Genomic DNA, 12,515 nt, shown 5'->3' with positions numbered 1-12,515 from the left:
TGAAGGGAAATAAAATCGAAAAAAAAAAATGTAAAACAATATTTTAGCTAAAAAAATTTGATGATATTCAATCAAAAAAAAAGTAAACAAAATTTTCCGACAAATAAACATCTAGAGGAATCATTACTCTGTGATAGTTCCTTAGTACGTAGTAATTTTGAAAGAATTGGGAAAAAACGAAAAAATGGCAATCACTGGAAAATCGAACACATACCTATATATACGCCATATCTGGCTAAAAAAAAGATAGGCATGGGTAGCCAGATCATCTAGAAACACTTTCCAACACTATAAAAATATAAGTTTTGCGACACTACTTGCCAATTCCTTACGGTAACATGACTAAGCAAAAAAATGCAAAACAAATAAAAAGGGGCACTCGTGGAAAAATGGCCATTCTAATATACGGCATTTCAGAAAAAAAAAAAAATTTCAGCCACGTGCTAGGCAAACCATCAAGGCATATTTTCCGACAAATAAACATATAAATGAAATATTACTCTGTGATAGTTCCTTAGTACGTAGTAATTTTGAAAGAAATGGGAAAAAACGAAAAAATGGCAATCACAGGAAAATCGAACACATACTTATATATACGCCATATCTAGCTAAAAAAAAAATAGGCATGGGTAGCCAGATCATCTAGAAACACTTTCCAACACTATAAAAATATAAGTTTTGCGACACTACTTGCCAATTCCTTACGGTAACATGACTAAGCAAAAAAAATGCAAAACAAATAAAAAGGGGCACTCGCGGAAAAATGCCCAACATTCTAATATACGGCATCTCAGATAAAAAAAAAGACATGCACGTGTTAGCCCAACCATCAAGGCACACTTTCTAACACATAAACATGAAAAAAAAATCAATAATATACGGCAATTCCTTACTACGTAGTAAATTTTTACAAATATTGAAAAAAAAACAGAAATTGGCAACCGCAGTTAAATACCCAATATACCAATAACTACGTCGTATCTGACAAAAACAAAATCACGCATGGGTAGCCAGATCATCTAGACACACTTTCCAACATTAAAAAAGCAAAAGTTTTACGACACTATTTCGCAATATCTTACGGAAAAATGACTTGGCAAAAAAATTAAAAAAAATTAAAAAGGGACACTCGCGGTAAAATGCCCGACATTCTAATATACGACATCTCAGATAAAAAAAAAGACATGCACGTGTTAGCCCAACCATCAAGGCACACTTTCTAACACATAAACATGAAAAAAAAATGAATAATATACGGCAATTCCTTACTACGTAGTAATTTTTACAAATATTGAAAAAAAAACAGAAATTGGTAACCGCAGTTAAATACCCAATATACCAATAACTACGTCGTATCTGACAAAAACAAAGTCATGCATGGGTAGCCAGATCATCTAGACACACTTTCCAACACTAAACAAGCAAAAGTTTTACGACACTATTTGGCAATATCTTACGGAAAAATGACTTGGCAAAAAAATGAAAAAAAATGAAAAAGGGGCACTCGCGGTAAAATGGTCCTCGTGGTGATGAACGACATTTTAACTAAAAAAAAAAACATGCACATGGTAGCCAAACAATCCACCAAGACTTTCCACAACTGATAACCTATACAAGTTGCACCATTCTACGACAATTTCATAATACGTAATAACTTTGATAATTATGCAAACTACCTCAGAAGGGTAAACTCGGACGCGAACGACCCCGACGCGTCTCAGAAATCGGGGAAGGAGTACAGCTACAGCAATGCACATCTGGACACTACTAGAGCGTGTAGGGGAGACACCTCCTGCAGGTCGATCACCCACAAATTCAGTCACAGGGGTGAGTCACGTGAGAAAAACCTGTTTTTTTTTTTACGCTCGGGGTCGCAAACGACCCACCGTACCTATCCAGGGTAAGGCACGTCGTAGCTCTTCCTTAGTTATGGGTACATCATCCTCTTCATCACTGCTCAGTAAGGCGGAACTGAGACATAAGGCACGATGGTTTTTTTGTGAAGAGAGAGTGTCTTGTATGTGAGCTGGAAGGTTGATGGTTCGTGACTGTGCTGACCACTCATCAATAAGGTCCTGTGCATACTGAGCAGGGCTCTGGTGGAGGACACTTGGGGGTTTCTTCTTCACAATCCTGTTGATGAGGTGCCACATGGAACCAATGCTTGTTTGATGGTTGATGCTGTCTGTTAATTTGTGCCAGGAATTTGTTTCTACACATTGCTGTAGAGCAACTAGATCATCTCTCGATAGTTGATACTGGTGCAGAGTCTCAGGACTTGGTTGTCTCATAAAGGCAAGGCCATCATCCATCGCCTTCTTTTCTGCCTGAGAAATTCGATTATCCAGTGTCATAGCACTAACACGATGCCTGATATGAGGCTTTCTGATATATTGTGTGTGGAAAGCATGCGTGGTACTAACAAGTAAGGAGTAAAGTTTCTCCGGATAGTGGAGGTCAAATGTAGGTCGAAGGTTAGTCATATATGAAATGTACGTAGGCAGGTACTTAGGCGGAATTGTGATGCAAGTGCGATTGTGTAATGGAGTAGGTGTAGCGGGAAGGGAATATTGGATGCTAAGACCAATAGCGGGAAGGTAGGAGTCCACAGGTCAAGATGTGATCCAAAGTACCACCTCGTGCATGCGTAGATCCACCAGTGTCCCAACGGGTCAGTTGATTTCGACGAATGTATCCTAGAAGTAGGTTCCTGTTGCGGTTCACAGTGCCAGCAAGATCTCCCAAGTCTGGAGGACGAGCATTAAAATCTCCCATGTAAACCATACCACGAAGGGTTGGGGCTGGAAGCTTGGCTATATTTATCCTACCTGGTGCTGCATATACATTGCACAGTCGTATGGTGCCTCCGCCAACAGTAATCTCAAATAATTGGAATGTTGTATCTTCATCCTCAGAGTTTGGGAGAAGTCTATGCTGAATTGAAGTGCGTATATAGGTGATGAGACCATGTCTTACTAAATAGACGTAGGACACATAGCCAGTGAGCGAGGGAGCTTTTTCCCTTGGCTGAGCATTACCAACAAAAGCTTCCTGAATTAGAATAACATCTGGGTGGTGACTATGTACAATTCCCTTAAGTGCAGAAAGTTTTGCCCAGTTTGTAATACCACAGGCATTCCACGAGATGATATTAAGCTTCACATGGTTATCGAACATGTCCCTTGGAAGAACGGCGACTAGATGATGAGGCAGTGGTGACACGTGTATGCATTGATGGTGTATCACGTGGCAAAGGTCCTGTATGGGGATTAGTAACACTCAAGATGTGTAGCAAGTGAGTCAAGTTTCTCAGTGAGTGTAGTAACTGATGTGATAACAACCTGCTGAGCTTCAACAAGAGATTGTAGTGTGTTATCATTAGTAGCAAATTTAGAAGTTAGATTGTCAAAGGAGGTTATGAGACTGTCAATGCGAGTGTCCATGATCTCTAAACGAGATTCAATGGCTTCAAAACGTGATGTAAGGGAGTCACATCGAGACTTGAGGACATCTACAGCATTATGAAGTGTAGTCACTTGTGAGGAGGCAGTAACAGTGGGTTTGATTGATGGCACTGGAAGCTGTTGTGCAATAAGCTGGTTCGATGCAGAGCCTGAACACCTGGTACAGCCATGCCACACATTGACTCCAGGCTCATTACATCTCGGGCATTTCCAATGCGAGGAGTCCGGTGTAGGTAGAGGTAATGGGGTTGATGTTGATGCTGAAGAACTGTCAACCACTGTGGGTGGTACAGGGGGCCGATGAGGGCAGGTCCGACTATCATGCTCAGCAGCACAAAATGCACACTTTTCAGGGGAAGCACAGTATCGTGAGATGTGACTGATACCCCAGCATTTGAAACACCATGGCTTTTCATCTGGCATTCTGCGTAGTTCACATGATGGTAGACAAGGTAGGAAGGAGAAATTAACAAAAGGTGGGGGTGGATCTGGGTGGCTCCAAGTAATGACAATACGATTGATGGACTTCCCATCCTGTAAGAAACGACAGAGTGTGCACCCCTGTCAGTTCCTTAGCTAATGAAGGGTCTACTTCCACAGGATATCGAGTGATGATATATGTAGGGAACTTACGGGGTCGGTTTACAGCATCCTGAACATCTAACACAAGTGACAGAACCTCACCACCCTTGACCCTATTTATGATATCCAGGCGATGCCTCGAAATGTATACCAATCGAGAAGTGACCGCAGACATTTTAACTTCAGCCAATTCCCGATCGAGGCTGAACATCTTGGTAACCTCTGATAGCCAGCGAAGCTTCACATTAACCCTCGGATTTTCTCTAAATAGGAGCTTTATGTATTCAGCACGTGGAGCAAAGGCAGGGAGAACAGTTTTTGTAGCCATGGTAGGTATAATCTGAATAGCAGGTCTAGGCAGGGAACTATTTAAAACTTAATTTTTAGAGGAAGAAGCATCACACTTTGTAGTTTTAGCAGCAGGGGATGATGGCTCATTACTGCTATCTGAATCATGCTCCATACATCGTTTGTTGGAGGTAGTGGTATGGTCCATGAGACTAGGAGCTGCACCAGCAGGGATCAACTTATGAAATTTAGTAGAGACAAGTCGTGGCCAATGTTCCTGGGTAAGCAGATGCTCTTCAACATTATCATCACTTAGAGCAAGGTCCTCCTCAACATCAGCGAGAGTACCAGGTCCAGAGAATTCCATAGTCATTATCTACTGGTTTTTAACAATGCCCGTATCTGATTTCGTTCCTCAGGCACAGTAACGTTGCCATGACGGGGCTAACCACGTCACACACACTGCACTGCGCATGCGCGGATTAGGAAAAACATGAACGTAGTGGTGAGGCAGAGTGAACGAGATTTTTAATCCTAAATAAAGTCTAAGTTCAAAAACTCGTAAACACACTACTGTCACAGCACTGATCACTAAGCACTACCACAGCTTTCAGTCAATTCTAGGTGATGTAGATCTTCGTATCTCCTAAATAATCGAGAAAGTTCTCAGAGCATAAAAATGCGCTTGTTGACAGACAAAGTCCAAGATGGCGCTCCAGAGAGAGAGAGAGAGAGAGAGAGAGAGAATAATAATTTAATTTTATACATGTGTAGTTACACATGAATGAGAATATGTAATACTGTACTTAAAAGATGATAAGACTCATTAATTAGAACAAAAAGTTTGAATCGGAAATGAATTAGATTTGCTAATTTCGAGTTGTGCTATTAAAGTACTCACTCCATTAATATGCAGAAGACAATTCAGCGTGGACAAGTACTGGAAAGATATCTACTTACAGGAAATTGATAACCATAAGTATAAATGAGAGAGAGAGAGAGAGAGAGAGAGAGAGAGAGAGAGAGAGAGGGGAGAGCTAAAACTCTGATATTTAGCTACAGTAAATACAAAATCATTCAGATGAACATCCTTCTTCCATTAAAAGTCCGGAAATTATCATCCAAGAAAATTATTGACAATGACAGATCAGCCAAACATTACTGTTACAAAGACGACCTTTTTTGTGTGTGTGTGGCTTCAGGAGCGTTGTTTTATGTGTCTCGCCTCCTTTGCCTAATGTTCCGTTGTCCTTCTTTCGTGGACCCATTTTGGGATGTTTGGATGTGTCTAAGAGGAGAGAGTGCAAGAGACGAATTGTCTTTATTGACCGTGTGAACTTAGGGTTAAAGCTTCTCCGTAGAGAAGCTTTCTTTCGTATAAAGTAAGGATGTAATTGCTTTCCCCTTTAGCCTATTGACATATATAAGGGATTTTTTTTTAGTTTTCTGGCTTTGTAGTTTTTACGAGTGATGTAGATGGAAATGTAGTAAGTCTAATAATAATTGATAATAATTATGGTAAGTATATTATAACAAGTATATCTTAGTTTCATTTCCAAGCTTAACAAAAAGTGATCAGAAAAGTTTTTTGGGGAAGCGAAGGACGTATGTAATTGTTTATAGATATTTGTTTGAAGAATACATAAAATCTTGAGCCAACAATAGACTATCTGAGGATATGGATCATATGACCTGATAGATTATGCAAAAAATACTATGTTTTCTTGATAACCTGTGGACGTTTCAGAGAGAGAGAGAGAGAGAGAGAGAGAGAGAGAGAGAGAGAGAGAGAGAGAGAGAGTCTTTCTCTTCTGAACATTCTGCCTCCCATTGAACTTAAAGAAATTCTCAACTGAGAATAATTGGTGTCGACCACAGATCAGATGGGAGTGAGTTGATGATACTGACGACCTTTTTTTCGTGACTCAGAAAACGTTTTTATTCTAGTTTTATCTTAAAATTATATACTAATTCAGAGGTATGTTTTTCTTGTACTCATAAAATTTATGGAAAATTACTTTGACGTGATAATAAGAGCTGTTATATTTTTGTCATATACTAGCAACCAATAGCATATTCTACTGGTATCCTGAAAATAAACACAAAATCTGGCCGATTGTTTTTCTTTGCAATGATGTCTATGAATGCATTATAAACTTGTTCGATTTAGAAAAACAAAAACAAATGTTATTATTATTATTTTCATTATTATTATTATTATTATTATTATTATTATTATTATTATTATTATCATTATATAACACAAATTCTATGAAATTTTATTCCTATTTCCTTCTAATAAAAACAACTATTTGTTTTTTTTCGTAGTAATGTTGAGCTAACATCTTATTCTCTGCGTCCATCTCGATTTTCCTCCTTTAACAGGTTTCTCCGAAACTCTCCTCATTCCCTTCTCCCCATCTATCCTCAATACATGCGAAAACCATCTTAGTCTGACACTCTTATTACCGCTGTAATCATTACTACGCCTGCTATTCTTCGTCGTAGTTCATCCTTTTCCAATTTTTCAAGCAGTGATATTCCCATAAGCCACCTCAGTATTATTATCTCTGTTCTCTAAAGCATTGCTTCATATTTTCCTCTAGAGCCCACGCTTGCGATCCATATATTAACAATGGTGTTATTACTGTACTATGGATTTTGACGTTTATCGTGATTGCCATTTTCTCATCAAAGACCACTCGCGCTACCTCTCTTCATCTCCTCCAGGCTGCTTTTATCCAATTCTCAACACCAGTTCCACATCCTCCCTCTTGACTTACATAAGATTCCAAATATCTAAACCATTCCTCCTATGGTATAACTGACCCTCTACTTTCATGTATGGCTGTCATGTCCCTACACTCCTTACTGCTCACCCTAACTTCAATCTTAACCATATTTACTTTCAAGCCACCCCTCTCCAAAGACTCTTGCCAATGTACAACCCTTTTTCCGCATGCCTTTTTCATTTTCAGAAGTAATCACAAACTCATCTCCATATTGCAACACCTACAATTCTCCATGTATGATTTCTTCACTTTATACATCCATAGCCAGCATAAAGAAAAACAGGCTTATTGCTAACCTCTGTTGTAACCCAACAATAACATAAAGGGTTTCTGTTTCCCCAACTGTTATCATTACTTTCATCCTTGTTTTATATATATATATATATATATATATATATATATATATATATATATATATATATATATATATTTGTACATATATATACATATATATATACATATATATATATATATATATATATATATATATATGTCGACCATGCTAACCAGCCTCACTAGGACTTGTGTCTTCCTCAAACACCGATACATCATTTCTCTTGGGATTCCATCAAAAGCCTTCTTGAGATCTACAAAATCACATAAGAGCTTTTTTTATCCCTCTGGCCTCTTTTCCTGTAGCTGCCTCACTATAAAGATGGCATTCACAGATCTTCTCCGCCTCATGATTCCATACTGATAAATACCCAATCTTTGGAATCTTTCTCAATCTCTCATCTAGTGCGAGATCAAAGACTTTCAAACCATGTTTTGTTGATTTCATTCCCCTGTAGTTACCACATTCCATGACATTGCTTTTCTGCTTACATAAAGATACCATTAGACTCTCCTGGTCTTAAGGCTTTACTTATTCTTCCTACATCGTTCTTAATAAATCTAATGTCCATTCTTCCCCCTTCTTGTTTTCTGTTATGTTGCTATTACTACTAGTGGTAATGTTGAATCACAAATCTACAATTATATTCTTTATCTTATGAGAAAAGTCTTCAAAATTCTAGGTACGTATGAAACCAATTCTCCTTAAATTACGGGAATGTTTTATATTTGATACCAGTTTGCCATATTAAAGTTAATTCCTAAGGAAAATAAATTAATAACAGTTTCACTGGCATTTGATTTGTTATTTTCAAGGAATTTTGAAAATATTTGCAAAGGAGGTTATTAGGAAATCCACTGGTATCCACAATTAGAGTGCTAATGTTCCAATTTCTCTACTTGGGCCTTTCAAAACCTAGCTTGACTCCCAGGTGTGACTTGCAGCTTTAAATCAGATTGCCACTACTAGCATAGATTTTAATTCCATCATTTCATCTTAAACAATCCAATGTTGAACGCTATAATTCGAGGTGAAAAATATGATCATTCGAATATGTCAATATTCATTAACAGAATTTTGCACTAGTACTTATAAATATTCATGCAGAAACAATTCTATTATTAAAATTAATCATAATGATCATAAGGATACCTGATAGTTAAAAAATTCTTATTGTTCAACATAGTAAAAAGGAATAATTCCTTTACATATCATATTGCTTTTGCCAGATAAACACTTATTTTTCCAATAACCAGTTGGTGTAAATGAAATAGAATTCAACTATAATTTGATAGGAACTTTGGTATTCAGACTATGCTTGGCATTTGTCCATTTGTCAAACCATTTTGTTGCATATATTTAGGGGAGTACATGGTCACTTTTAGGAATTCCTTCCGTCAGTAACTCACAATTATTTCTACTATAAACGAGTCTCCAACGTATCCAGGAAATTTTCCCAACTGACATATACCCCGCATGACATTTTCCCCACCGGACATTTTCCCCACCATAATTTTATAAGCCCTGTAAAGAAATAAACAGTAAGTATTTAAGGAATGCTATTGGTTCTTTCTCTGCCGAGGCTTGCTTAGCTCGAAAATAAGAAATACATAAACCATCCCACGGTTTAGGTATATCTTAATCCTGACTCATCCTGTTCTTGTAAGCGGTACATGCTGAGCAGCGCCAGCTCCCCCAATTGGTTATTATTTCTTTAGTAATTTTTTAGGGAATTTTTTTCCAAAGAATTCTAATTTAAGTGTTTTGTGGTTATAATATATAGGGTGGGGAAACTGTCCACCTGTGTACTTAGTCAGTGGGGAATGGTCCCAGGTGGATATAGAGGGGGGCAGGATCCTGAAGTTGGGGAAAATGTCAGGTCGGGAAAATGTCCGTATTCCGTCTCCAACACCATCTATTGGCAACTGAGAGAAACAGATATAGGGTGATTGGATTTCCAATGCGTATGGGAGCAAAGGTGTAAGACAAGAATAATTTTTTTTTTTACTTGTATATAGATATCAGTATATGTAATTAAGCTTTACCAGCCGCCCGTTGAGTTACTACCACTAGAGAGTTATGGGGTCGTTTGACTGGCCAGACAGTCCAACATTGGATCGTTCTCTCTGGTTACGGTTCTTTCCCTTTGCCTACTCATTCACCGAATAATCTGGCCTATTCTTTACAGATTCTCCTCTGTCTTCATACACATGACGACACTGAGATTACTAAACAATTCTTCTTCATCCAAGTGGTTAACTACTACACTGTAATTGGTCAGTGGCTACTTTCCACATGGTAAGGGTAGAAGAGACTATTCAGCTATGGTAAGCAGCTCTTCTAGGAGAAGGACACTCCAAAATCAAGCCATTGTTCTCTAGTCTTGGGTAGTGCCATAGCTTCTGTACCATGGTGATCTCTTGCTTGAGGGTACACTCCGGCACACTATTCTATCTAATTTCTCTTTCACCTGTTTAGTTAAATTATTTAAAGCTTACATATGAAATATTTTTTGTAATGTTGTTACTGTTCTCAAAATATTTTATTTTTCCTTGTTTTATTTCCTCACTGGGCTATTTTCCTTGTTGGGGCCCCTGGCCTTATAGCATCTGGCTTTTCCAACTGGGGTTGTAGCTAAGCATTTAATAATAATGATAATAATAATAATAATAATAATAATAATAATAATAATAATAAAGTTTTTTCTATAAATATATTATGTCAGAAATTGTAAAATTAAGGACGTTTTAAATCAACTAGACTTTCTTTTTTTTATAAGCCAATAATGGATTCGCCCATCATACATGGCATGAGCAAACCAACTATGAACACAATATGAAGAAATATACTGACACAAATAAATAAAGTATTTATGAACCTACTGTATATGTTCACAAATAAAACTAATATTTCAGATGAACTTCAATGTTGGAACTGCAAACACGACTCAAATTATCATATTTTTGTGATTAAGGTTCTTTTCAGGTTTCCTACTTTGGTAGTCCTGACTGGAGTTCGGCGAGCGACCTGATGCAGTGGGATGACGTCACAAGTAGAAAAGACCAACTATATATAACAGCAAACTCTATTTCATATGTAATTTTAATTAACGTATTCTTTCTATGAGTTTACAATTAGCCTACAACATGTTATCACCACAATGAATATCAATAGGCAAGTAGGTTCGTTCTGTCAGAATACAAAGCAATAAGTTATAGCGAATTTATGAAAAAAGTCTAGAATGACGTGGTATTCAATGTCGGACAACACGTGAACAACAAAAACTGTAAAAAAAAAAAAAAAATCAAGGGATAACACATTTCTCACATAAGAAGCCAATAAATATATCCACAAAAAAATTGAAAAGTATCGTTATGTTTGCAAATATAGTCGACTTTCTGCAAGGGCTGCCTACCACATCTAATGCCCTAAAAGAAGATGAACTCGAGAAAATATATGACAGGAAACTATCTTTTGTGATATTAGATTAATATAATTTTATTGAAGGAGTCTTTGAATTTGGATGTAGGCCCATGATTACAAATTATTGAATTTGGATGTAGGCCCATGATTACAAATTATTTGTTTATGAAGAGGCAGTTCATCGAATGTTCATGTTAGTCAGCCTGGAACCTTTCGTCAGAGACTCTTCCCTCATTAGTAACAACAAAACTGGTCTAGAATTTTCTTTAAACTTTTAAATGAACCTCAAAATAGTTGATGACTGGGGTCTAGTTTCTAAAGACTACTAATGTACTGTTATAATTTTGAGATATATATATTCTATAGATTTTTTTTTTCAATTGTTTTGTCAAAGGTAGGACAACTAAACATACACTTAAAAAACAGAACCAGTACATCCAGGACTGCTAACACGATACACAGGACAGATAAATAGAACCTTATACTAAGGGTACGGTGATAGGTGCACAAACTAACGTGTTTTTCGAATAGGGGAAGGTGGCTGAGCGGCATGCCTCCTGATTCAGTTAAATTAAGATGAACTAACACACGAGACACATTCACACGTGGGATAGTAACAGAAACGTTCATAACAGAAGTGTCCCGAACTCTTATTCTTTCACTCTTCTTGTTCGCTGACCGGGTAGAGGGAATCTGCCCCCCTGCACAGGGGAGCACCTACTCTGATGAGTCAGGACAAATCCATGGTGACAGTATCTTGAACCAGTCTCCTTCTTAACACATGACTTTATTTTTAGATTTGTGTCTAAGAGACAAAATCCAGTGATATCCCAGATTAAATATTTCCTTCTCAAGTCTGTTCTCATCTTAAACATACAACTATGCACAAAACTAGGCTTTTCCAAATAAATATCAAACAAACATTGACGGGCTGAAGGCGCTAGAAGTGCATACATAGGTTCACAAAACATGTTCTTTCCCTATCTTACATTTTTCTAAATTAGGCAATGACACAGTAAGAGTATCTCTATTATTGATAGCAAAATACGGGAGATTGATGGACATTCGAGTTGCAAATTCCTCCTTTCCTTTCTGAGTCCACATCAACTTTACTTCATACAAGCGGAAATCTGAGTCTTCATTTTTAACAGGTATCTCTACAAGAAAATAAAATTTACCCCTTACTTTATCAACAGTTACAGATGACATTCGGTAAAACTTTTTTCAAGACCTTTAAAACTCCCCAGGGGGTAGAATGTCAGCAGATATTTTCCCCGTGGTTAAAACGTTCTGAATTTGGCCAGCTACGTTTTCCAAATGCAAAGTTAGCTCACTAGGTACAAAAGCTAATTGTGTAGCACTTTATACATAAATTACCTCCCTCTGAATTTTATCTATTTCTTTCCTCATATCAATATATATATATATATATATATATATATATATATATATATATATATATATATATATATATATATATATATATATATATATATATAGTATATATATATATATATGTATTTTTTTTTTTAACTCTTAATGCATCCTGACCTTTGTTTACGGCTGAAATTAATGTGTTTAATTGTTTATCTAAAACGTCTGTATGAAAAATAATTTGGTTAATAACTGTAT

At 37.0% G+C, this 12,515-nt stretch overlaps 1 protein-coding gene across 1 annotated transcript; it reads right to left on the bottom strand.

Moving 5' to 3' along the window:
• Positions 1-3,269: 3,269 nt before the first annotated feature.
• LOC137657146 (uncharacterized) lies at positions 3,270-3,887 on the bottom strand. Its single transcript, XM_068391500.1, has one exon. It carries the CDS (start codon positions 3,885-3,887, stop codon positions 3,270-3,272), a length of 618 nt encoding a protein of 205 aa, XP_068247601.1.
• Positions 3,888-12,515: the final 8,628 nt, after the last annotated feature.

Source organism: Palaemon carinicauda, chromosome 18 (assembly GCF_036898095.1).
Source record: "Palaemon carinicauda isolate YSFRI2023 chromosome 18, ASM3689809v2, whole genome shotgun sequence".
Lineage (NCBI taxonomy): Eukaryota > Metazoa > Arthropoda > Malacostraca > Decapoda > Palaemonidae > Palaemon > Palaemon carinicauda.
The sequence above is the reverse complement of the archived record's forward strand: the minus strand, read 5'-3'. Positions and strand labels throughout refer to the sequence as shown.

What these genes read in the sequence shown, in the direction of transcription:
- LOC137657146 (XM_068391500.1), bottom strand. Translation starts at nt 3,887, where the DNA reads ATGCCAGATGAAAAGCCATGGTGTTTCAAATGCTGGGGTATCAGTCAC.